The 27,986-nt window shown below is 45.7% G+C and overlaps 1 protein-coding gene across 2 annotated transcripts; it reads right to left on the bottom strand.

Moving 5' to 3' along the window:
* Window positions 1-96: 96 nt before the first annotated feature.
* On the bottom strand, window positions 97-27,913 carry LOC132473125 (interferon-induced protein 44-like). 2 transcript variants are annotated; one of them, XM_060073112.1, is made up of 8 exons: window positions 27,790-27,911; window positions 27,674-27,694; window positions 27,556-27,589; window positions 22,487-22,682; window positions 22,185-22,331; window positions 1,269-1,440; window positions 1,048-1,148; window positions 97-632 (listed from the first exon to the last, which is right to left on the bottom strand). In XM_060073112.1, exons 1-8 carry the CDS (start codon window positions 27,824-27,826, stop codon window positions 423-425), a joined length of 918 nt encoding a protein of 305 aa, XP_059929095.1. In that variant the 5' UTR covers window positions 27,827-27,911; the 3' UTR covers window positions 97-422. The 2 variants fall into 2 exon arrangements, with proteins under 2 accessions (XP_059929095.1, XP_059929102.1); XM_060073119.1 differs by lacking the exons at window positions 97-632; window positions 1,048-1,148; window positions 1,269-1,440 and adding an exon at window positions 21,668-21,796 and having other exon boundaries at window positions 27,790-27,913.
* Between the last annotated feature and the right edge of the window lie 73 nt (window positions 27,914-27,986).

The following is a 27,986-nucleotide window of genomic DNA, read 5'->3' as shown; positions in this document are numbered from 1 at the left end:
TTAATAAAGTTTTTTTTTTTTTTTTCTTAACTTGTTTTGCATTCTTTTAAATGTTTTTTTTTTTTTTAATAATATTAACCTTAATTTGAAATATTAAGTTAACACCCCTGACTTATTTTTTTGAGTTTTGTAAAATATAAAAATCTTAGTTGGTATAACTCTAACTTTCAAGTTTGTCTAAAGAAGAAAATGATCTTTTGATGGGCTCAAAACTCAAAAATTGATTGCAGTAAGTTGCCTTGCAATTTTGAGTTTTCTCAACTTTTTATTTTTTACAGTGTACATAATTAACTACACCTCACACAATGCCACACCCCAAAGGACCCAGGAGGCGCTACACGCAAACAAGCGACAGTCAGAACCTTCCCAGGATCCTTTGCGGTACTCGGGACGTCCACGGTCGCCACAATGCATCAAGCAGGCTAACAAACTACTGGGGCACATTCTTTGCCCAAGTAGAAACAACTACCTTCAGCTTTATTTAAGCGGTCATTTGCGATTTGAATAATTTGTCTCAGTGCTTTTAGTATCAGCATATCAATGTCACTATTCAAGTCGTGTTCTTCATGGTAATTCTTCAAAGGAAAGATGTTGGTCAAAGGAATTCCCAGCTTACTTTGGAGCTCCTCCATCTGAAAAGAGCAGCAGTTTTAATTAATGATGTGTGAACTTTAAGCTGTGTCTCAAATTAATAATAAAACAGCAAAACCACAAACAAATGATTCAACATTGGTCACATTTGTTGTCAAAGAGAGAGCAGAAAGTAGTTTAATCCAAATGGGATCAATAACCCCGCTGCACTCATTGTTTTCCTATTTCAATTCCAATATCTCACAGGCGCATTAGTTAAACAAGAAAATGCACTGAATCATGGTCATCAAAACATAACAACAGCATGTGAACGCTATCCATACAAAGTAACAACATGTGAAAGACAGCTGATTTTAACTAAATGTAAAAAAAGTGCCATCCACACATAGGACCTACCATCCACGCATAGGACCTACCATCCACGCATAGGGCCTACCGACCACACATAGGACCTACCATCCTCCTGATGCGCTTGCTTTTGTAGACATTTGTGATGCTTTTTTTAACGAGTGGACAGGTTTCATCAATGTTTGTCAGAATGGCCATCTGTGGAATGTCTGAACACAGACAGAACAGAAACATAGGTCATTGTTAGCTTGGTTCTCAAAACTAGCAACACAAACTATGCCTCAAACAAAACCCAGTTACACACATGGAGGCACTCCCGTTATTCTCACCATAGTCTCTGGCAGCTGTTGTGATGACATTCATCTTGTTCAGGGTATCATCCTTCATCATAGGCAAAGCGTTGGCAGAAACAACACAGACAAGTATGTCTACCATGTCATTTCTATCAGGGTTCTTGTTGTAGCCTTCATCGGACGGTTGCAATGGAGATTTAGCATTGAACTGAAATTTGATGCAAAATAAACTGTTGTTTGATGGTCCTATTTCATGCACAATGACTTAATACTTCAAGGGGCTGTAAGTACGATTTGATACTTATTACTCCACTCGGAAAGGTCTAGATTTGCTCACGCCTAATACATGCCGGTTTCAAGAAGTCCAGCCAGCCTTATTTTCATGGGATTATAATAATGAATATTATATTCCATTGCTGCCAAGTCTACACTAACTACCACACGCAGACCCAGTAAGAATTAAGGGAAGCCCAAATTAAGCTTGATTCAGTTACCATTGGGACTCATGCTTCAATCTAACCTGGAGCAAAGGTGGAACCCAGCAGGCCAGCAGTGAAGCATGTATGTAGTAGGCGGGGGACGCTACAGCACGTTAAAATAAATAAATAAACATATTTTATTTATATATATAGACATTAAAAAAGATATTATACAAACTATAAAACCAACACTCAAATTACGTTCTAACCAGTGTTGCCACAGTTACCTTGAAAAAGTAATGGGATTACTGATTACTAGTTACTCCTTAAAATAGTAATTTAGTTACTTTACAGATTATTTGATTTTAAAAGTAACTAAGTTAGATTAATAGTTATTTTATTAGTTTCATTTATATTGACCCTAACCCTTACATTTAGCAGCGACAACACCCCCTGACGCCTCAAAATAAAAAATGACAATCGGTTTTTGCCAATACTCCTCCCCCCCCCCCCCCCCCCCCCCAAACAAATAACTCGGGGGGTATCAGTACCTCTTGTATACAGGGCCCAGAATTTGGTGCTACGGCCCTCGGTGCACACACTGACACACGGCTTTCGACCGCTGAGGGGAAAAACGGTCTGTCTAGCTACTGGACCAGATAAAATGAGACGGAGAGGTAATAAAGTCTATCGGCACGAGGACCTTGGATTTATTAAGTAAAGTGGCAGCGGTTATACAGAGTCATAAAGCGTGAGAAATCGAATATGTCTAAGTCCCTAATCAGCGCTGATGGTTCGTCTGGAGCTTCGCCTCCGTGGAAGGTCTGCTTCAGAAGAAGGTGAAGAGTCCCTGTGTGGTACAGTTTTTATGCTGTATCCTCCTCTCGATGAGGTGTGTGCGTTTGAGGTGTGTGCGGTTCTGTGTGTTTTGGCTCCCAGGCCCTGAGAGAGCTTCGTAACGGGGAGAGTTCCTCGTGTCTCTGGTGTGATAAATTAAAATGGGGGAGTGCCCCCCCGAAGTGTCTCGTGTGTGATAATTTAATGTGGCTCTCAGGCCCCTGGTGTGGGCAGAGGTATCTCTTGGTTCCTCCTAACGGGGAAGAGCTCTCAAAATGTCTCCTGTGTGATAAATTAATGTGGCTCTCCCGTTCTGGAGATGATACTGGTGCATTGTCTGAGTGTCCACCATCTGCCTGCCTGGGAGATGGGGCCTTCAGCTCCGGCCTTGACCTGACTATATATTATCATGTTTGTGTTATGTGTTCGTTGGGTTTAGAGCAAGAGTCGACTATATATTAATGTGCCTGCCATATGATGTGCTCATCAGGTTATTTTTCCCAACACCGCTTACGCCATGCGTAGACAAAATATCACCGCCCGCTTTACGGGGCGATCAGCAGACGAATCTCCAGGTGCGTGACGTAAATAGCGCGTTCTAGCGCTCGAGCTGCTCGGACCACCCCATGGGTTTAGTTCTCTGGCGATAACGTAGAGGCTCCCACGTGTCTCTCAGCTACCGTCGCTCCAGCGCGACACACACACACACACACACACACACACCAGTAGCGGTTCCTGGCCGAGCTCACCAGGGAGGCAAACATGAACGCGCATTCATGAACGCGCGCAGTGCACCCGCACATGCATGTCTTTTCTAAAGCGTAGGCCTACACAACTTGAAAAAAAACATACTCGCGTGACGCGTCGTTTGGAGGCGCTGTCACGTTAAAATTGTACCGGGGGCGAAAATTGTATCGGCCTACGTCATCCATAGTAATCCATTCCAAACCTGCATGGCAACAGACGATCGCGTCGCCCGTTGCCTGGCAACGGGCGATCGCGTCGTTGCCTGGCAACGGGCGATCGCCGGCCCTCCGCTGCTCGTCGGGCCGAACAACGCCCCTTAACAGTGGTATAATGAGCACATACCACAGCCTGTTGTGATCTATTGCTTAAATCTATCTATTACCTATAATCTATTCTCTAAATTATATTAAGGAAATTCAATTAACACAAGCTAGCTAGACTATGATACACATTAAGCACTCAGTTTACTAGCTAAATTCGATTAAACAATTAAATGCAATACAAATATAGAGTAAAAACAAGTGTTATCTAGCGATTCGTTATCTGTATTATATTATTTCGTCTTGGGCATCATGAGCGCGATTGAAACCTGCCTGGCAACGGACAACCCCTTACGTAATCAGTTGTCCGTTGCCTGGCAACGGACAACTGATTACGTACCCGGTACAATTTTCGCCCCCGGTACAATTTTAACGTGACACCTCCAGCGCGATAATATATATATTAGAGCCCTTATCCAATCAGATTATTTCCCTGCGCTGTCCCCGGGTAAAAAATTATCTAGCTGAGGCCTTCAGAATCCTGAGAGAATCCCCTCGCGGTTGACGCTAATTGGGACTATGTTGTTGATTGACATGTTCTTCAACCAATCAGATTTCAAGTATGCCGAGTTGGGCGTATCCTTTTACACGTCTAGGGCTTCTAGCTGGCCTTGTTGTTTGGCGCCATCAGGAGGAAAACAAAAAGAATTACAACTAGCTAGCAGCGAAATTATAGAGATCATTATGTTAGATTAGATTCACTTTAATTACAATGGATGACAGAGGAGAAGGACTGGAAATTTCTCAGAAAAGCTAGAAATTGTGAAACAGGGACGACCAACACCGCAGCTAGCTGCTCTGACCCAGCCGGGCAAAGGATTTGTGCGGCACTTTCAATCGAGCAACTACGAGAGGTATAGTTGGCTGACAGCGTCAAGTGGTCATTGTAATCTGTATTGCTGGGAATGCTTGCTATTTGCAACGGTTCGATGTTGTGTTTGGAGCCACGTTGGGTTTTCCAACCTGAGTTGTCTTACAAAGTCGGCATTAAGACACCAAAGTACGGCGGGCCACTTGCATGCAACAGTCTTGTTGGAGACGTTCGGTGACACCCGAGTGGATTTCAACTCAATGAGCAAGTAAGAAGGGAAACAGAGCTCCACAACGAAATGTGATGTGATTGTTTTGAATTAGTTCTTGTTTGGTAGTATTGAATGTGTATGAATTTATTGCAAAAGTCCTCTGAATCAAGCACAGGTTCTAGGAAAGAAGCACGTACTTTACAGCGTTTTTACTAAATGACAGAAGATTTTTGGCAGATTTTTTGACAGTCGGAAATTGTAGAATCTGACAAATTTTACGGTCTTTTCATCTTATGACTAGGGTAGGCTACGTGCGTTTTGTTGTGGTTGTTTTGTCTTAAAAAAAACAAAAAACATTATTCTTAAAGACTGTTCAGTAGTCAGGGTTATATTGGGTGGTTACATCAACATGGCAATAATCCTGACGTCATTATTAAGTCATTTGAAAAGCTGTTTACTTCAGGATGATTGCATTGAAGGCCTCATGGTAAAAGTCACAGCCCGCCTCTGATTTCATGTAGACATGTTGATTTAATTTAATCACCGAACCAACGAGTGATACAGCACCTGCTAAAATGCCTCCCCGTTGTATTTGCAAGTGACGTGCCAGCATCATCCTTGAGTGAAAATCTGGTGTCTTAATAAAACAGAGCGGTAGGCCTCATAGGCGTCGATTACGCCGGGGACGCGTCCCCCCCAGATTTCGTCAAGAATAATTTTGTACCCACCACTTTAAAAAAAAAAATAATAATAATATTGAGGTGAATTATTATCGATTATAACACGGGTCTTCTAAATGCCGTGGAATGCTCTGTTCACTTGCATGGGCTCTTCACAACTTATATATAAATATAAATTGACCGCTGTCAAGGAAAACAAAGAACTTTTTGCCTATAATGACGTCTTTGGTATCACTCCTCAAGTAGTCCGGTAACTTTTAAACCCCAGCGTCTTCTGTCAACGTCTTTGGCAGACTATTTCTCTGCTGATCAACACTACGAATGCTGGTAACCAATGAATTGTAACAAGCCACACCAGGTGAAGTAATTTTTTTTGTTTTGGCACGTAGCCGTGTAATGAGCGGGATAATGTATAGAACGTCGCCGGTCGAAATGAAGCCCCTTCAGTGGGAAGCAATTAACCTTGCGTCGGTGTCCTGTTCACCCTGTCTGGGTTTATTTTCCCGATAATGACCGGCATTCTATACATTATCCCTTACTTATTACCGACTCTTCTCAATGCTGTAGACTACATTCGTATTCGGTTGCTAAGCGACGTCAACGAATTTGGCGAATTATTTCTCTGCTGATCAACGCTACGAATGATAACAAATACATTGGAAAAAGACACACTGTGTGAAGTTATTTTTTCGATTTGGCAAGTAGCCATTACTAATAATACCAATACTCTTTGGCTGGGATGATGAGGCATCAGACAATCAAGTAATTTTAGCCTGAATACATAGGCACCAGAGCAGGTTGCTAGTACCATGGACAGTATCAGAACGATAATCTGTTGAACTAAATGGATGTGGCAGGCTACACCACGGGATGCATCTGCAGACCACTGCCACATAAATAAAGGTAAGGCGCGATATTTATTGCTTAAGATTTGCTGGTGCTGTGGCGAGGTCTTTTGTGTTTTTTGCACTCAAGTGGTCGGCTGTTTTAACTTGCAATTCATAGTCGTCGGAGTCAGTCTCTTGTTGACACAAAGTGACTTTTGGTCATTCTTGCTTTGCTTGAATTCTGGAATAATTCATGAGAGTTCATGAGTTCATGTCAGAATGCCTGATGTAGGCTAGTTTTGATGGAATGCGTGTTGTGAATTGAAAACAGCCAGCTCCTGATGTGATACAGCGTTCAGCTGTGCAACAAATACATTTTATTTTTTTCCATCTTGACGACTTTAGTAGTGCTGTGTGTAGCCACACCTTTGGCCCTTCTGAACTTAAACACGCAGTTAAATTCCTTTCCTAGCTCCTCTTGTTTATGTTGTTAGCTTAGCCATATCATGTCACGTTGTCAACATTGGATACATGGAGCACAACATAGTGGGTCATATGTCCGATGCTTTTTGAAAACGTTTTCTTCATAAAACATGCCAGACAGATTTTGTATACCTCATCCTCATCCTCATCGTCATCCGCTTATCCGGGGTCGGGTCGCGGGGGGAGCAGCTCAAGCAGGGGGCCCCAGACTTCCCTTTCCCGGGCCACATTGACCAGCTCTGACAGGGGGATCCCGAGGCGTTCCCAGGCCAGTGTTGAGATATAATCTCTCCACCTAGTCCTGGGTCTTCCCCGAGGTCTCCTCCCCACTGGACGTGCCTGAAACACCTCCCAAGGAAGGCGCCCAGTGGGCATCCTTACCAGATGCCCGAACCACCTCAGCTGACTCCTTGATTTTGTATACATTTTATTCCTTAGTAATTAGCTACATGGTTATGCCGTCTTTCAGGAATCTTTCATTACCGGCACTAAAAAGAGAAAAAAGAGTGCATCCTCATTGTACCCAGCACTTTTAAAAATGCACTTCCGAATGCGTCTCTGCCCCCAGCACATTTTAAACCAAACTGACGCCCATGGGCCTACCACATATTTTGACCTGGCATTGCCTGAATCACCGGCATGAGCTTGCCATGGGAGAGACCATGTCGGACATTAGTGGTGTGAACACCTTCCAAGCGTTCATGGGAAAATGACATACAGTCAATCACCCCAGAACCAGCGAGAATTGAGAGTGTGCGGCCGACTTGGAATAGCAAGTGGGGAAAACAGCTGTGTTAAGCACAATATGGGTGGCCAGTTCCTATCGTACTGTGTCTGCTGTGTGACAGAATTCAGCTATGCAAACATTGAAGAGAAACGATATGCATCTGATAGTGTATGGGGGTCTGTTCAAGCGATTGACTTCGTGTGATTTGTTTTAGACTTGTCAGAGTCTACTCTCAGAGAGTTAACAGAAACGTACCACATCAGTGACCCATGCAGACAGACTGAACAACCTCAGCATTCAAGTAATTGATAGCAAGGGAGAACGGCCCGGGACCAAAGTGCTTACAGCTTTAAAGGTCCCATGACATGCTATTTGATGTATTCTTTAATATGGGTATTAGTGGGCAACTAACACAGTATTCAAAGACGTTCCCGAAATTCAGCCACGGTACCATGCGCTCTGTTTACAGTGGATGTATCGCAATGGCGAGGCGCACACAGCCATGAGCCGTGTTCTGTAAATATTCTAGAACACACGGGAGTCCTGGAGCTCTATATCTAAATATTATCATATAGCCTACATAGATATCTATATCATATATATATTATCACGGCCAAAAGCTGTGTGAGCCGATACTATGAATCTCAAACGACTGCGTTGGGTTCTCCGCTGTTCCTGGTTCTACAACGTCCGTTCAACCGCGACAAGGAGGAAAAAGGGATTGTTGCCGGGCAGCGCTTAGGCACCTCCGCCTCCGGCGGTGGTCCCTCAGCGGGGCTCAAGCGGGAGACATTCGCCGCCAACAATCCCTTTCTCCTCCATGCCGTGGTTCATGTTCTTGAGGGAGTCAAAGCCAAAGTTCCTTCGCCCCAATTCATTCTCAACCTTGGCTGAGATAACCCCCACTACGAGTCTTGTTGTAGAAATACCAGAGACGAGAGTCCGACGTGTTATGCGCCATAACACCAAAAGCAGAACGGTTATCCAAATAACAAGGAAGTGTACAACACTTGCGTTACAGTCCTGGAGCTCTATATCTAAATAATATCATATAATACATAGATATCTATATCATATAATACATATTATCACGGCCAAAAGCTGTGTGCGCCTCCAGACGATATTATGAATCACAAACGACTTTGTTGGGTTCTGCGACGTCTCTGGTTCTTCCACTTTCACATCAACCTGAAGTCGACTGAACCGCGCGCTGCCTGCCGCCGGCTGCCCGCTGCCGGGCGATGGTGCCTCGCGGCAACCGGCGGCATGTCACAGTTCATGTACTTCAGCGAGTCAAAGCCAAAGTTCCTTTCCCCCAATTCATTCTCAACCATGGCTCAGAGATAACCCCCACGACAGTGTCGTTGTGGAAATACAAGAGTCGTCAAAGAACCGACAAGAAACACTTGCGTTACAGTGTGTGTATTCACACCAGAGCATGTGAGCGGAGCGGGTGGTGGAGCGGAGCGGAAGAAATAGGTTGGTGCGGGTTGGAGCGCAGAGCGGTTTTAAATTCAAAGGCCGGAGCGGGGATTTCACTCCGCTCCAGTCCGCTCCGATTTTAACTGCTTCTAGCGGCATGTAGGTGGTTCACGTAGAATAGAATGGGTTTCAATGGGAGCATCCAAGCAACCTGATTGGATAAAACGCGTCACGTGAGACCCTTCCACCCCCCCCCCCGCAACACTGGCTCGTTTGCCCGCGAGAGTATAGCAAGATGGAGTTTGTGAAGTACTTCGAAAAGCAAGGTGATAGGTCATATAAATGCAAAATTCAGGTCAAAAAGCGAGAGGAAGATGTAGAGCATGAGGAAGAATGTGGCGACATCATCACTGTGGGCAAAGATTCGTATTTTAACCTTCGAAGGCATATCATGAGAAAACACGAGGAGGTGCTCCGCAAACACAAGGATGCAACAAAACGTGAGCATTCCTCTTTTGCCAATTGTAGATGAAACATTTTGGGTACAACATTTCCCCAAAGACCTTTTGTTTTGACTTCTCAATAACAACAATTTCCCGTAGACTAATTATTTGGAGTTAGATTATTTCATTAAATAATTGTGATTAATTTAAATACAAGTTGACAGTTGGCTGCCGTCGGATTCTCCAACTGCTATGTCACTTTGTCTTATTCAGTAGCCGCCTTTAGCTAATAGGCCCTATGCCTACACAGAGAAATGACACGTCATTTCATGTTCATGTTCATTTTGTGTTCATGAAAGCCTGTATTTTAATACAACGTTCTAAAATAGGCCTATTCCATTATTTCTTATTCAGGCCAAGAAACAGAGCGAGAGCAGCAGACTGAACGGCAAAGCACAGGAATAAAGAGTTTCTTCGCTACCGCCAAAGCCCCACTTGTAACAAGCACACGAAAGAAGCAGCTGGATAAAGCGTTCTTTAAAATGATATGTCTGGATTACAAACCACTGACAGAAGGAGGAAGGGAAGGAACGCGATATTTTGCCAGTACGGCCCAGCCAGGCTACACGCCCCCGTGCTACAACACGGTACGGGACACGCTGATGCCTGATGCCCTGCAGGAGATGAACGATGGTCTGCGAGACCTACTGAAAAAAGGTGACGGTTTCGTGGTGTCAGCAGACATTTGGACCAGCCGAAGGGGGCACAGCTTCCTAGCAATTGTGGCCACCTTCATTGATGGGTCATTCCGCGGACACACATCATTGCTGAGCTGTGACAACAGGGGCATCACACCGCGGACCGGATTTATCAAATATACGAGAGTGTCCTGAAATACTGGAACATTGAAGGACGAGTAATAAGGGTGGTCACCAACAGCGCCAGCATGGTGAAGGCCTTCAACATCTTGCCTGTGACGGAAGAGACCACGACTGGTGATGATGATGACGAGGAGGAGGATATGCCTGCGCTGTCGCAGATGGAAGTGGATGCGGTTACAGCCAATGCAGAAAACATGATATACACCTACTTCACTGCCTCAAGTTTACATTTGAGATGCCCTATCCATCTGCTTCAGCTGGCGATAAAAGATGCCATTAGCGAGCACAGCAACGTCACCAGGCTGCTCGCCAAAGTCGGAAATCTGGTGAGAAGCGTGAGGAAGAGCACACTGAACACCGAAGAGGCGGATCGCATAGGTGTTCGGCCCACAACTGCTTGCACCACCAGATGGAGCAGCCAGCTGCAGATGATTGATTCGGTCCTTCGACTCTTCCGTAAAGACCCACTGTGGCAGTCAAAAATGAAGACTTCTGCAGCTCACATCACCCTAAACGAAGTGAGGCAGCTGACGGAGCTTGTTGGAGTGCTTACACCACTGGCAGACCTCACAAACACCTTGCAGAAGGAGTTGGGGAACCTGGGGATGATTCTGCCCGCTGTCAGTGAATTAAAATCCCTGCTCACGAAGGAGGCTGCATTGCCTATGGCCATCGCTGCCTTCAGTGAAACATTGGCCAACAACATTACAGCTCGTTACAGTGGATATTACACCGACAAGCACTTACTTCTAGCGTCGGTACTGGATCCACGCTTTAAAACGGAATGGATAATTCGTGACGAGCATGTATGCAACAGGCTTGGGGAGATCCGAGACCTCCTTGTGGAGGAAACTGAACGGATGAACTCTCCTCTCGGAGCACCCAACACCTCATCTGAAGCCCCTGAGTCTGAAGACTCTGAACTAGGGCTGGGCGATATATCGAATATATGCGATGTATCGCGAGATGTTCTCCAGGGGATGTATAAAATGCCCATATCGCGAACATCGAATATAAATTGGGACGCAATGTTTCTTTTTGCCGCCGCCGGCATACTCGTTGTGCTTTCACGCGACGGGGCGACAAGATCTCATACAAAGTGAACGTAGAGACGCGTATCTGCCAATCAGCGTTCAACAGCGTGGCCACTGAGTGACATGTGTAACGTAACAGCCAACCAGCGTTCAACCGTCAAACTCGGTGCAGTGCAGTCCGGGGTGAACTGCAGCACGGAGGAGAAAGTGATTGTTGCCGTTTGCGACTCCCGGAGCTCTATATATAATAATATATAATATAATATAATATAATTGGTTATATAATATCACGGATAAAAGCTCTGTGCGCCTCCTGATGGCCGTAGCGTGGGGAGCTCTCATAGGGATTGAACTTCTCGGGGTTTGTTTAACGCACACGCACAGCGTTCCCTTCTCTCGCTATTTCCGGTGGCTCTCTAAACTCACTCCCCCCGCCCATTGCGAGTCCACGAGATTCTCATGGACGCGCGTGTGTGACGTAGTCTGGAAGGCGCGCTGCTGTAGGTGCGTGTACCTCCGACTGGTGAGTGAGAACAGCCAGAAAGAGAAAAAAGGATGGAAACTGAGGATTTGGTTTCGAAAAAGAATAGCACTGGATCCTTCGTCTGGCAGTGTATATATAATAATTATTATTCAAACTGTTAATAAATAATTAACGGTTTGAATAAATGCTGTGTTGGTAAATCTAACTTGCTGTGATTTTCCTTTTCTTATGTGCAAGTTCTAAATTGTTCCAATAGAAAGCACTGATGAGTTTAAACAATATGTTGTTTCATGTAATCTACATGCAGACTTATGTTTCAGTAATACTAGAATTATTACTGACGTAACATTATGCCAGACATGGTTGAATCGAGCATTTATGATGTGCTCTAGAGGAGATTCAAAATATATCGAGATATATATCGTGTATCGAGATATAGTAAAAAAATATCGAGATATTCATTTTGGCCCATATCGCCCAGCCCTACTCTGAACCAAAAAAGTCACGACTGTTTGGGTCATACTTCAGCGAGCAGCTGCGCACTCCTGAAGACGTCAAAGGAGAAGTGGAAAAATTCCTTTCGACCCCACGGCAGAATCCTGACACTGATGTCATTCAATATTGGATGGAAAACTCCAAGCTATATCCCCGTCTGGTGAAAGTAGCTTGCGTCGTCTTCAGCATCCCCAGTGGCTCTGCAAGCGTAGAGAGGGTGTTTTCTGCAGCCGTGTTGGTGTCCAGAAGTCACCGCACAAGCCTGAAGCCTGAAATATTGTCCAGACTGGTTCTACTAAAGGTGAACGCAAAAGAACTGTCCAGATGATGCCTGAGACAGAACGACTGCGCCACCCTTACGCATCTGCCCAAGGGTCAGATCTTTGTTCTTTAATCGCGTAAAAGGCCTACGTTCACTTGTGAGTACTAGAAGTTTTTTTATTTTATTTTTTTTGCATCAAGAAGTTGCATTGCAAGTTGTACTATGAACACTTTAAAGGTTTTTGTTTGATTTTTTATCTTCAACTTTACATTTTTCAAGACTTAAATAAAGTCGTTCTTGCTGGTTTGAAATAAACTGTTTCTCTGGTCATTTGCTCAATGGAATAGACTTTATTTAAATGCATGTTTGACTTAAAACCTAAATCAATGCCTATGCTGTAGTCTGTGCCTATAATCTGTTATAGTCTGTGTTTCAACTTCACCACGGAATCGCCGAGACGAGGATTGCACATTGTATGATAAAAGGTGGGATACAATATCATAAAAACATACACTAACGTAGTCTAGTAAATACATTAATAATTAATCTAGTACCTTTTTACGATATTGGAATGAGTTTACGGGTATTTATCTAAGTGTAAACTTTGTCAGTTGTAGCTTTGGGTAATCCTGCAGTTGTAGGCGATTAGCAGCACACAAAACGTTCCTGCAAAGCGATGGGTCTGACGATGACTCGGATTTGTTTACACTTTTATTGGTAGGCTACAGCAAGATAAACGTGACACTTTTCCGTCAAAAACTTGACCGTCATACTGGTTTAGGCCCATTATTATCAGCAGGTTAGGTGATATGACCGTCCGTTTGTCTGCATCATTTCGAGTAACTGAATGAGACTTGACACATGTATCGGTGACATCATTAAATCAAACGCCATATGTCCCAGGGCCCTGGCATAATTACATGAAGGGAAAATGTCAGAAAATAATTTCTCCTAAAAATTTGAGCAGAGCGCGGAGCGGTTTTGAGCGGAGCGCCCTGGCACAACGTTGAGCGGCAGAGCGAATGAGCGGACATCCTCCTGAGCGGGAATTGCGCGGCGCTCCGCTCCGCTCACATGCTCTGATTCACACACACACACACACACATGTGGCGCTCGCACGGTCGAGTCTCATTGGCGGGCCAACGTCTCTGGGCGGGCCAGGCAGAGTAAGGGGAGGAGCTTAGATGCTTTATGAGTTTATGACGTCCTAAATAAAGACATTCCAAATCAGCGCGCTTGAGCCTCCGTTTTTTCAAAGGCAAGCAGAACAGCTAGTGCTCGTTTTACACCAAACGCAAGTTTTAGCCACTGGGGGACTATAGGCAGGCTATGGGAACTCATATTTATGTTAGAAAACCTCATAAAGTGAGATTTTCATGTCATGGGACCTTTAACTGCAATATCAGAGGACAGAGTAGACACTAGACACTTTTTTAAGAGACTACCCAAAATTTGTTTCAATCAACCCGCATGTTTACCACTGCATCTGGACCGTCTGTTACTTCCCAGGCCGAGAGGGACTATGCCAACCTGATATCATAACTAAAGGTGGTTGACCGTGAGAACCGACTGCCAGCACAGAATATTCCACCTGGTTATGGAGAGGTGGAAATAAGTCAGCTCTGCAAGAGATTTGGGCTGCCAACTCAAGTGCCATTAATGCATTTAAGGACATCATTGAGAGCAATGGGGACACTACACCTGATGACCTCAGGCCTTTAATGAACGGCACTAAAGTAATTCTACGCAGCACTACGGAGTGTGAAAGGGGATTCAGTGAGAGGAACCTTGTGAAGGCCTGACGAGAGGCCATCGCTTGGCCAAAGACATGAGAACGAGACCTGTCGTCGATCCCCTTAATGCCCACCCTTACCATTATGTTGATTAATTTGACTGCTTTGTTAAAATGTACACATGTAGGCCTGTCAAATTTCATTTCTATGGCAGCGCCGTCTGCTCAACTGTTTCCCTGCCGAATGAAAAGCAACATCAAATGTATGTATCACTGTTACACTGTCACACTGTTACACTGTTTTTTGGCCGACTTCAGGCCTGCCTGTCTGTAAACTGGCATAAATTCGATTTTTAATAAATTAAATAATATGACTTTCAAGGAGCATCTGTTGTTTTGAACAGTTTACATGTCGTGACATGAGTGTTTGTTTAGACATGTTGGTAGGCATATTGTTGTAATATGTGTAATGAGAAAGAGGCATTATTATTAAACACGTCGATTTTTACAGTTGAGATTAGCTACAGTTTCCATATTTTGCAAGTACCAAACCTTAAACTTCTTCTGAATGTGTAAGCGTGCACGTGGGGTTCCTTTTTGATGACGTCATACACAGTCCCCCCACTAAAAAAAATGCCCACTCCACTACTCCTGTGAAGTCCTTATTTTGAACCTAACCTATTCATCCAGATTGAAATCCTTGGTTTTAAAAATTAAAACGCTGGCTTGAGTCCCGGCTGGAGTCAGAGTCTGGTGTGGCAACCCAGCCCCAGCACCACGACCCAGACGACCAAGAGGGGTAGTGGTGGATGCCATTTACCTCAGGCTGCCAAGAGGAGCATGGCTGACAGCCACTTAAGGGGAAGTGGGGAAACCTGGGGAATAGGAGGAAGACAGGCTTTAAAAGCAGGTTTCTCCCCTCAGTCTGGGTCTCCCTGATCCACACATGACGAGAGACCAGTTGTCGTGGGTGTGGTGAAGCCACCCAACGGAACCAGTCGTTTGGACACTGCCAGAGTTGGCTTTTGCTCTATTTTTGTAAGAGTTACTTTTTGTTAGATTAAAAGTGCCTTGTTGGCTTTTTTCGTTCACCCCGTTTTTGAGCGTTTATTGGACGGGCAGTGCACTCACCAAGAGCCGGGTTGCCACATATGGTGGAGAATGCAGGCAATTCGACCAAGCTACGGACAATTTTTTTGAAGGTACGCCCGCAGAACCCGGATGGAGCCGCATCCGCGGCTGCTGCCCAACGTCAACAACGGGACCAAGCTCTGGCAGCCGCTGAGAGAGACACCACCGAGAGCCTGGGCCTTCTACGGGAGGCAGTGCTACGCTTCGCCCAGCAGGCAGTGCGTGATGCCTGCCTGCTGGGCGACATCGGCACCCCCCCGACATCGGCACCCACTAGCCGCCTCACCAAGCTCGGCCCAGATGATGACGTGGAGGCCTACTTGGAGGTCTTTGAGAGGACGGCCCGTCGGGAGAACTGGCCGGAGGACCAGTGAGCCCACACACTGTCCCCCTTCCTCACTGGACCCGCCCAGCAGGCGAGTCAGGATCTATCCCCGGAGCGGGCCAGCCAGTACCAGACATTAAAACTAGGGATCGACCGATATATCGGTCGGCCGATATTATCGGCCGATATTCGCGTTTTTTACGTGTATCGTATCGGCCGATACGCGGCTGATTTTCGCCGATTTTTATTTATTTTTTTATTTTTTACTTGTTCTACCTCACCTGTTTTTAATATTTGTTAAATATTGTTCATCTACTTGTTCTTACTTGTTCTACTTCACCTGTTTTTACTATTTGTTAAATATTGTTTTTTATATTGAAGTTCAATAAATGTTCCTTTAAAAAAATAAAAAAAAATAAAAAATCGGCTCAAGAAAATCGGCATTGGCGTATCGGCGTTTCGGCTAAGGCTGATGAAAAAATATCGGTATCGTATCGGCCCTAAAAAATCGGTATCGGTCGATCCCTAATTAAAACAGGCGATATTGGCCTACTACGGCCATAGCCTCGCTGCCAGGGCGCAGCGGTTTCATGACTGGCGGTTTGACGCCAGAGGACCCGTCCGGACCCAGATCTCCCAACATGGCCGGCTGATCCGGAGGTGGCTCGCGGCCGACGACGGACCCAGCATACTGGATAGGGTACTCATAGACAATACCATCCGTCAGCTCCCGTCGGATGCCCGGAGAACCCTAGCCAACAACCACCCCGACACGGTCGACGATCTGGTCCGACAACTGGAGAACTGGCAGGTTGCCCAGCAACGGTTCCAGCCTCCGGACTCCAGCGCGACCCGTCGAGACGCGGAGGGACCGCCGAGAACCAGATCCCTCTCAACGGCCACCCCCGCCTAATGCTGGGACGACGCGTCGACGTAATCGATGACGTCGACGCATAAATTACGTCAACGCGAAAAATGTGCGTCGATTCACAAAAAAAAAAGAAAAAAAAAGAAAAGATGGGCGGCGCCGGAGCGTAGTAGCAACGCGAGTGGCTCCTCAGACTTTCATAAGTGCAATGCGCCACGCACTCGTTCCTCTAAAGTATGGGAATTATTTAATGTAAAAGGAAACGATTCCGTGATATGTAGTCTTTGCAAAATGGAGATGCTGCTACCGGGTGCCACCCGGTAGCAGCTGCAGATGACCGAGCACCGTAGAATTCTAAGAATGCATTACTTTGCACTTTTATTTTGGAATAAACATGTATTGAAATGTTAAGGAATTCAGATTTTTTTCATTCAGATATGTAAATCAACATCCAAAAATTGCTATTAGTCAATTAATGGGGAGATAATCAATAATCGAAATCGAATTGGACTGAAAAAATGAATCGTTAGATTAATCGATGCATCGAAAAAATAATCGCTAGATTAATCGTTTATCCCAGCCCTACCCCCGCCGAGGCCACCGACCCTCTCTGTGGAACTCCGAGAGGATCGACGGTGTTTTAACTGCGGCCAGCTCATCTCAGGTCATCTAGCCCGCCACTGCCCCGGAAACCGAGACGTTTCCATGCCTTCCGCCTTCGCCGACGAGGGACGGACAGGACCCTGTCTCCTGACGACCTGTTGGGCGCACCAGAAGCCAAGTGCCTCAAACCTCCCAGCACGGGTAGGGGGTAAGGACACTGAGGCCCTCCTGGACACCGGCAGTGTCGTGACCCTCCTACGGCCGGAACTAGCAGAGGGAAGGGGGGGGGAGCCCATGGACGTTGCCTGTGTACATGGGGACACCCGCACGTATGAAACATGTCACGCGGTGGTGCGGACCCCCCGAGGGGTATTTACGGTACGGGCCGGGATCGTGCCCAACCTCCCCGTACCCCTACTCATTGGGAGAGACTGTCCGATATTCCACCGGCTGTGGAACCCAGAATCGGGACCACGGCCACGGATACCGCCACGAAGGTACGTTCGACCAGGCCGGCCCGCTTATGGTGCACGGGTGGTTCACTCATCCCCAGCAGAGTGTTCTGAAGAGGGTGACGAGGCCAGAGGGGGGGGGGGGGGGGGGTAGCGCCCAGCTACAGGACGAGGTCCTAAAGCATGCATGGAGCCATGTCCTCGCCCATGACGGCCAAGCGAGGGAGTCGGTGAGTAACCTACCTCACCCACATTTCAGCACCAGGGCGGGACTATTGTACCGGGTAATAGAGCGAGGGGGGGTAGTGACTGAACAATTAGTGGTGCCCCGCTCATACGTTAGCAAGGTCCTGTTCATGGCCCACTCCCATTTGTTAGGGGCCCACCTAGGAATGGACAAAACCAGGGACCGGATTTTAGACCGTTTTTATTGGCCGGGTGTGAAGAGAGATGTTATCCAGTACCGTCAGGCGTGCTCGGAATGCCAGCGCACGGCCCCGAGACCCTCGGTCCGCAACCCTCTTATCCCAATGCCGATTATTGAGGTACCGTTTGACCGGTTAGCACTGGACATTGTCGGGCCGCTACCAAAGACCAGCCGGGGTCATAGGTACATACTGGTGATGGTAGACTACGCCACCCGATACCCGGAAGCCCTGCCCCTCCGCACCGCCACACAGGGCTCCAGAGTGCGACCTATTAGGTCGCATATGCAACCTAATTTCTTTAGGTGCGAGTTAAAATTGAATGAGGTCGCTCCAGTGCTACTTGCAGGAGGACGATTGAAAAAAAATAAAATCGTTTTTGTTTTTTTTCTCCCGCGGTTTTTTCTCCTGCGGTTGTGGTTGATAATAAAATCTTACTTTCTGGCTCATTCCTACGAGTCCACTACTCTCTCTCGCTCCCTGTCTCTGCCTGCCTGTCTGTCTGCACACTTTACAGTCTATGGTCTGCACACTACACGTGCACAGTCTTGCTAAGCACACAGCACGCACAAAAAAGTAAACAAAGCAGATACAATATGAAGCGGTCGATAGTCGATTATTTTAAGAAAAAAAATGTGCCAGAGGAAACAAATGAGGCTGTTGTTTAGTGGTGCAACGGTTCACGGGTTTCCCGTGATCTGTACGGAACAACCCTCACGGTTCGGCACGCAAGTGATCCGCGGTTCGGCTGATAAAAAAAGCAGTTGTTTTTAAACCGGAACCGGTCATATTTATGTTTGGTTGTAGTCTTTTCGCTCGGTTCTCCGTATCAACAGTAGGGCTAGAAACTAGCGAAATGAGCCTTGCAATGAGCAATGAGTCTTCCAACTGAAATCAATGGATTTACAAAATGCCAAATAAAACACGACAGAAACAGTTTTTCGCTACCACACTTGATGAAAAAAGTATCAAGTCTGCATTGTCTTGGGAGAGTGTAGTCGCTAAACTCTCCCCAGGCAATGCAGACCTCCTGAATTTAAAGTTGTAAATCCAGAGTTAGGGATTATTTACTATCCATGTTAAAAAGAAGAAGGAATAATGCCTCAGATTGCAATTTTTTAAAATATTGACTATGCTTAAAGGAAGCAGGATTATTACCAAATTTTTTACTTTATTTTGTTTTTACACATTTGAAGATTTTATTTAAAGTCACATTTGTCTCGTTATCTTTTTTGCTGTTGTTGATCCGAAAATGATCCGACCGTGACTCAAAAACCGTGATCCGAACCGTGAGTTTTGTGATCCATTGCACCCATACTGTTGGTGGTGGTGGAGAAGGGTTAGCAGAGGAAGCGACAAGAATCTCTGATTCTTCTTCTGAAGACGACAGTTACAGGTTGGCGAAAAAGGATCTACACAATTCAAAGTTCAGTCATTCAATTACACAACGAAAGTCAAAAGCACAAGACGTGCAGGGACCGCTGCATCACACGAAGCTCCCAGCCCCTCCCCACCCCACCTCATTTAATAGGATAGATGAGAGCAATCGCACGGCGGAGAATGAAGAAATGATCATCAAGTTTAACACCGCCTACAACATCACTAAAGAGGAAAAAATATGGTGCTACCTAATTTGTTTTGGTGCTACTAAATGAAAAGCTAGGTGGCACCAGTGGCACCACTTGGCACCAAAAGTTAGTCTGGAGCCCTGCCGCCACAGCTAAGACCGTAGCTAAGGAGCTCATGCTCCTATTCAGTCGGGTGGGGATAGCTAGGGATGTACTGACAGATCAGGGATCATGTTTCATGTCACGGGTGATGAAAGAGCTTCTGAGTTTTCTCCAGGTGAAACAAGTTCGGACCTCAGTGTACCATCCCCAGACCGACGGGCTCGTAGAGAGATTTAACAAGACCCTGAAGCAAATGCTCAAGAAGGCCACGGAGACTGATGGGAAAAATTGGGACCAGCTCCTGCTTCATGTGCTCTTTGCCATCCGGGAAGTTCCCCAGGCCTCCACAGGGTTTTCCCCCTTTGAACTGTTGTATGGGAGGAGACCAAGGGGACTCCTCGACCTCGCCAAGGAGGCTTGGGAGAGTCAACCTTCCCCACATCGCACCATGGTAGACCATGTAGAGCAGGTGCAAAGTCGCATGGCCCAGGTCTGGCCCATTGTCCGGGACCACCTTCCGACAGGCCGAGCAGGCCCAGGCATGGGTCTACAACCGGGGGGCCCTGCTACGCATCTTTCGGCCCGGGGTGTTGGTCCTGGTCCTGAAACCGACTGCTGAATGCAAGTTCCTGGCTAAGTGGCAGGGGCCATACGAGGTGGTCGACAGAGTGGGAGAGGTGAACTACAGGGTGCGGCAGCCCGGGAGACGCAAACCCACCCAGCTCTACCACGTCAACCTGTTGAAACTGTGGCGGACCAGTACCTCCCCACAGGTACGGACTCCCCTGGTTCTGGCGGCTCGACGCGGGATACCGGAGGTCCCCGTGGGAGACGACCTCAGCCCCGCCCAGTAGCAGGACCTCGACGAAGTGGTCTTACAGCACCAAGACGTCTTCTCAGAGATACCCGGCAGGACCACAGTGTCTCAACATGACATTAAAACGACCCCCGGCGTCACAGTGCGCGTCCCACCGTATCGGGTCCCAGAAGCCCGTAGGGACGCCTTTTTTGTAACGACTTCCGGAGGCTGAATGAGGCCTCAGCCCTTCGACGCCTACCCCATGCCCAGAGTAGACAAACAGATCGAGCGGCTTGGACCAGCACGCTTCCTCACCACGCTAGACCCGACCAAAGGATATTGGCAGGTCCCACTCACCAAAGCCGCCAGGGAGAAGACAGCGTTTGCGACCCCGGGAGGTCTGTATCAATACACTGTCCTCCCCTTTGGCGTCCATGGCGCACCCGCCACCTTTCAGTGGATGATGGACCGACTCCTGTGGCCTCACCAGGCGTACGCAGCAGCATACATTGACGACATTATAATCCACAGCCCCAGCTGGGATATCCACCTCCGGCAGTTGCGGGCGGTCCTGGGAGAGTTGAGGAGGGCCGGCCTCACGGCCAATCCCGGCAAGTGCCGCCTTGGTCTGGAGGAGACGTCCTACTTGGGCTACAAAGTCGGGTGGGGAAACGTCCGACCCCAGGAGACCAAGGTTGCGGTTATCCGGGACTGGCCCCGCCCCACCTCCAAGAAACAGGTGAAGTCGTTCCTGGGTCTGGTAGGGTACTACCAGAGGTTCATCCCCGGTTTCGCCTCACTGGCCAGTCCCTTACATGATCTGACACGGAAGATCCTGCCAGACCGGATAACCTGGTCTGAGGTGGCCGAAAGGGCATTCGGACTCCTCCGGCCAGCCCTCTGTTCGGAACCGATTTTGATAACCCCGAATTTTTCTCTGCCTATGATTGTCCATACAAATGCATCCGAAGTAGGACTGGGAGCGTTCCTATCCCAGGTCCGGGCAGGGGAGGAACACCCGGTGACCTACATCAGTAGAAAACTCCACCGTGGAGAAAGAGGCCCTGGCCATCAAGTGGGCCCTCGACAAGCTGAGGTACTACCTCCTGGGGCGAGAGTTCACACTCGTCACCGACCATGCACCACTCAAGTGGATGGCAAGTGCAAAAGACACAAATGCACGGGTGACGAGGTGGTTCCTGGCGCTCCAGGACTATCGATTCCAGGTGGACCACCGGCCAGGCAGGGAGCACGCCAACGCCGACGCCCTGTCCCACCGCGATGCCTGCCTCTGGTCGGTCAGAGGCCCGAGGACCCGAGGTTTCAGCCAGCGGTGGAGGAGTGTGGCAACCCAGCCCCAGCACCACGACCCAGACGAGCAAGAGGGGTAGTGGTGGATGCCATTTACCTCAGGCTGCCTACAGAGGGAGCCAAGAGGAGCATAGCTGACAGCCACTTAAGGGGAAGTGGGGACACCTGGGGAATAGGAGGAAGACAGGCTTTAAAAGCAGGTTTCTCCCCTCAGTCTGGGTCTCCCTGATCCACAGGAGAGACCATCCATGAGGAGAGACCAGTCGTCATGGATTTACTATTAAAAGAAGCCACCCAACGGAACCAGTCGTTTGGACACTGCCAGAGTTGGCTTTTGCTCTATTTTTGTAAGAGTTACTTTTTGCTTGATTAAAAGTGCCTTGTTGGCTTTTTCTTTCACCCCGTTTTTGAGCGTTTATTGGACGGGCGGTGCACTCACCACGAGCCGGGTTGCCACACTGGTTTAAGTTATACATGTCCTTACCTGCTTCTTGAAACAGGGCCCAGATCTATGAAGACTAAAGAAATATATACATAGACCGAAAAATGATACCTTGTAACCCTCTTTCAGGTGTCCTTGCATGGCGTGTTTGATGTCCTCCTCACGGACTCCTCTGATGCCTTCCAAGCCCATGACGTCGTTGAAGACGAATGGGTGATATTGGCGTGCAATCCCTTTTTGGATTTGATGCGTTTTGTACTATTAAAAGAATGCAATTGTATTTCAGACATTGGATGATTATATTGATAAAACTGTTTATTCTTTACTGCTAGAAAATATAAATAGTTTCCAATAATAGCACAACCAGTACAGAGGTTAGTCCTCAATATAATTCGTTGCCAGGAATGACGTACCATGGTAGTCCATGTGTCCCCACTGCTGGAGACCGCTGCAGGATAGGTTATCCTGTTCTGACAAACACTGTCAACAGAATTAATGAAACTGGATTTCCCACTTCCAGCCGGTCCGTAGAGTAGAATCCGAAGATGCTTTTTGGTGCCCTCTTCGAGGCTGAACGAATTCAGCCACTTGAGTTCCTCTTCTCTAGCGCTGTTTAAAATATATATATTTTTTATAGAACACAATTAATATTTATTATCAATAAACACAATTGCATGCCATTTGCGCTACATATTCAAGGTGCAAAGTGTAGAAGAAGTTGCGTTTAGCAGAACTGCAGAAATGTTATGTTTTCAAAGCTTTTTTGTGTTTCAAAGCCTTTGAATGAGCCTTTATATCTAAGTAGAGAGGGTTCCCCCTCCAGGGAGCTGCCGTGTTTCTAAAGTGAGCCAGAACGGACAAACTGCTCTAGAACAGGTTAATCAACAGCTACACAGACACACATCATGGCGTTATATTTAAACAGCTGCAACTCAAATTAGAATATTGTGGAAAGTTAATTATTTTCAATTTAAAAAGTGAAAGTCAGGGGAACACATAACTGGTATGCAAGTACGCATGCACGCCCATAATCAGGGATACGCAACGTCATTTGTGTCACTACAACGGGAGATCGGTGTGATGCGTACCAAACACCATCTCCTGGTACTCACCTGAGTAACTCACTGAAAAGTTTACGTGCACCCCTGATTATATAGATTCATGGCACCCAAAATGATATATTTCAAGCCTTTATTTGTAGTAATCTTGATGAATATGGCTTACAGCTCATGAAAAGCTCTCTGAGAAAATTGGAATATTGTAAAAACATTTAATATTGTAGAGTAGACTATGTGTCACACTATAATCAGCTAATTACCTCAAAACACCTCCAAAGGTTGAGTATTTTCATGGTCTGGTTCAGTAGGCTTCACAACATTGGGAAGACTGCTTACCTGACACTTGCAGAAGACAGTCATTGATACCCTCCACAAGGAGGCTAAAGGCCCATTCACACCCTACGGTAAATACGGATACGGACCGTTTCGTCCGGTCCCGGAGGTGTTTCGTCCGTAAATGGGTCCGTCGCCACTGAGCTTACGAATCCGGAGTGCTCTGGGAGAACCGGAGCAATACCACCGGAAATCGAGGCGGCAGTCAGACCATTCGCGAAAATAGAGTAGTATAATATCTGATATATATATATATATATATATATATATATGTATATATATATATATATATATATATTGTATTTAACGTTTTATATTTATATTATACCATATACCTGACCTTTTTATTTGATTGTTCCCCTACTTTGGCAATGAGTGACATTTTGAGGAGATAATCTGCGGGTTGGTGAGGGGTGTCACATGCCACCGCCGCTTAGGGCTACACATTTTGCACTTTTTTTTGCAGATTACGGATGACCCAAAGCAAAATCATCTCTACAGATGTCATGTTTGCGATTGTCGATGCCGTTCATTTGTGAAACGACAGTCACTGCCCTCTAGAGGATTTATTGTGTAACATCCATAACAACGCTGAAACCAGACGGAGGTATGAAGGGTAGTTCCGGGGGGGACGTTTGGGGCGTTGTTCCAACGTGTTTTTTCAAGTCCAAAGTCAACGCAGCTGTCTACCAGGACGTTAGAGCAGATAATGCTTCCTTCTGCTGATAAGCTTCATGGAGATACTGATTAGATTTTCCAGCAGGACACATTGACAAAGTACCAATTCCTTGTTTAATGACCATAGGATTACTGTGCTTGATTGAGAGCAGACTTGCCTAATCTGTACCCAATAGAAAATGTATGTCTGGGGTATTGTCAAGAGAAAGATGACACCCAAGACCCAACAATGCAGACGAGCTGAAGGCCGCTATCAAAGCCACCGTAACACCTCAGCTGGGCCACAGGCTGATCGATTCCGTGCCGCATTGATGTAATGTAAAGTAATTTATGCAAAAAGAGCCCCAAACAAGTTCTGAGAACACATACAAGAATATACTTTCAGTAAGCCGACATTTCAGAATTAAAAATCAATTTTTACCTGTCTTATGTAATATTCTAATTTTCTGAGATACTGAATTGAGCTGTAAGATCACTACAAATAAAGGCTTGAAATATTTCACTGTCGGTGGAATGAATCGATATAATATATATGATATTATATTATATGATATATATATGATTTTCACTTTTTTATCTAATTATTGAAATTAATTAACTTTTACTCAATATTCTAATTAATTTGGATGCATCTGTAAGTGTCCTAGAAGCTTCACCCTCTCTCGGACATCGACCACTGGCCAGACGGAGCTCCGCACATCCACACATTGTGGCGCTATAGTAACCTTTCTACCAGTGGCGACCCACCTATAGAGGGCGCTGGGGCACCGCCCTCCCACCGACCTGCCTCCCTGTTTAAAAAAAATAAAGAAAAAAAATATTTTTTATTATTATTTTTCTTAATAATCTTTCTCCTTTTGAGAAATAATCTATGTTAATTGCATTCGAATAATGCATTTACTTTTGAATATCTTTAGAATCCTCCATAATTATATCTTCATTCACTTTTCTTGTTCAATTTATCATTTTGGTGAAGCAGTTGTCTTCCCTGGGGTGCCAGTTCGCTCAGCCCAACAAGCCTGAATTTTTAGCCAATGGTTCCCCGGTTGCTAAGCAGAAAAGTACATAATTTTGCCAATCAGCGTCGTCGAATTGTACGGCTTGTGGGCGCTCAAAATATAGCCCCCAACACAGTGCACTATCCACTGCACGTAACCACGCATTTGCCATTGCCTCAGAGATCAGCAACATGGTGACTTTGAGTACTGCTACCACTGTTTCCCTGTGAGTTCAGCTAGCCCCAAATTCAGTTAAGTCTTTGCTTATGAATCCCTTCAAAGAAGAACATTTGCAGAAAAATTGCAAGTAAAATAGCTCAGAACAGAAAAGCCAGAAGTGAACATAACCCAACAAGCAAGAAAAAAGGATAGAGCCTACAAGAGAAGTTTTTGGTTCAGGCTTGGCTAACTTGCTTTGGGTATGCCAATGCAATTTTTTGCCTTCCTTGTATACTTTTTAAAACAAGTGCGTGTGATAGTTTGTGGACACAGACAGGGTTGGAAGACCTGAAACATCTGTCAGAACGGATAAAAAAAACACGAGCGAGCAAGAGTGCATATGAACAACTGTGTGAAGCTAGCCATGCTAGAGGTAAGCAACTTCTATTTATTCCACTAGCCTATATGCATTTGTGTTTGTTTGCACATTTCTGTATTCAGAGTTGTCATTATTAGACATACTATGCATACTGTATATCTACTGGAGAATGCAGACAGTGTTTTTTTCCCAACATTTGTGCTTTTTAATTATAACTAAGCTTTACTAAAAAATTAACTGGTAGGAGTATGATCATTTTATTTTATTGTATTGTTGAACTGGGACATGTTTTCTGTGGTCATTATTTCATAGGTCTGTGACACCATTATGTGCCATGCCAAGGAAAGGTTTTCTTTCACAAAGCATCTCAACAGTGCTACTCTGTTGCAAGGTGACTTGTTCCCAGAACACAACAATAAGTTCCCAGATTCAGTGCTGGAAACCACGGTGGATGCCTATCCCATGCTGGACAAAGCCAGACTTAAAACAGAACTGTCCCCGATCTACGAGCATGAGGACTTCAAGGGCTGCAGTGGAGCACCGGCTCTATGTCAGGTTCTAATGGGAAATAACCTGCAAGACACATTCAGCAAAACTGTAAGTCAACAGCAGAATCAGAGAGATGCTTCTCCACCTTTAAAGAGGATAAAGAGTCCTTAAGAACACTATGGCACAAGATCGCCTCAATGCTCTAGCTATCTATAGAGAAAAAACTCACACGGGACATTCCAGATTTCAAAATGAGAAATTTGCCAGTCAGAAAGACAGACGAGCAAAGTTCCTATACAAGTAAGAGTTTTCCAAGAATACTCTTACTAGTCTCTCTCACTCGCTCTCTCACCCCCCCCCCCCCCCCCCCCCCCCCCCCTTCCCGTGAGGTGGACACTGGTTGCAAACCCTCACAACCCCCCCACCCCCCTCCTTCACGTGAGGTGGACACTGGTGGCAGACCCTCACAAGCTCCCCCCACCCCTTTCAAGTGTACTGTATATAGTTCTCTGCAAACCTATGGTGGGATCAGGCCTTCAGTGTGCATATTGTATATAGTCCTCTGCAAACCTATTCAGTGTACATACATACTGTATGTAGTCCTCTGCAAACCTATGGTGGGATCAGGCCTTCAGTGTGCATATTGTATATCTGCAAACCTATTCAGTGTACATACTGTATATAGTCCTCTGCAAACATGGTGGCATCAGGCCTTCAGTTTGCATATTGTACTGTATGTAGTCCTCTGCAAATCTATTGTGTGTCTTGAACAACCACACACAAAAGTTTGCACATTCACATGAATTTTGTGGAATTCATATTTCATTATATTTGTCGAAATGCATACTAATGCAGACTGTAGATATATTTATGCGTGAAGTTTACCAACACAATGGCTTGGCCGTAACACACTCCCCCATTATCTCACACACACACACACACACACACACACACACACACACACACACACACACAGAGAATGTTACCTTGTGTGTAATTCACAGTTTTTGTTGATGTATCGGCACTCTTAATGTTGCTGAATTCTACAAGGCAAATAAATTAACTTAAAACTTAGTTCCCTGGCCCCATCCCGTCTTTGTAAGTAAATGTTCTGTTTTGCCTTCATTATTTTGTCAGAATGCACCAGAATGCTTCGTTTGTTTGTGAAAATCACAAAAAAATCTTCTGGGGGAGGATGCCCCCAGACAACCCTACAGGGGTTTGGAATGCAAACGTTCAGCACCCTTTCAAATAAAGAGTATATACTGCAAGTCTCCCAAGAAGCTTGACTCTGCTCCTCATATAGCCAGTGAAGATTACTTAAAAAATAAATGAAGAATCAGCCATTGTTAAGATAACCTTGTAAAATGTTGAGAAATACCACTTACCCCCAATTAATGTTGATCCAATCCTTTTTAAGAGCTGTGGTATATCGATGTCAGGCATTAGAATGTTGTTCTCCACAATTGAATAGTCTTTTCAAATTTTAAAAAATATTTAACTTACGTGCAGATTTCTTGTAAGTTTCTTATTTTTTTATGTAACAACAGAAAAAATATGTATCAGAGACCAAACAGGTTATAATATACATTGAAATTTGGTTGAATAATTTGATTAATTACCTGAATTGTCGCGGAACTTCTCAACGAATTTCAACATGTTTGATGCCAAGCCCTGAATCAACCGCACTGTGCCCCTTTATAGACCAGCAATTGACTTACCATAAACAGGTGTGGCAGGAAGGAGGGGGGCTTGTTTTCATTCCTAAGTAACATAGTGCTGGCGTCTCGTGATCGGGTCCAATGGGTCCAACAGTGAT

Source organism: Gadus macrocephalus, chromosome 2 (assembly GCF_031168955.1).
Source record: "Gadus macrocephalus chromosome 2, ASM3116895v1".
NCBI lineage: Eukaryota > Metazoa > Chordata > Actinopteri > Gadiformes > Gadidae > Gadus > Gadus macrocephalus.
This window is presented reverse-complemented; position numbering and strand designations above follow the sequence as displayed.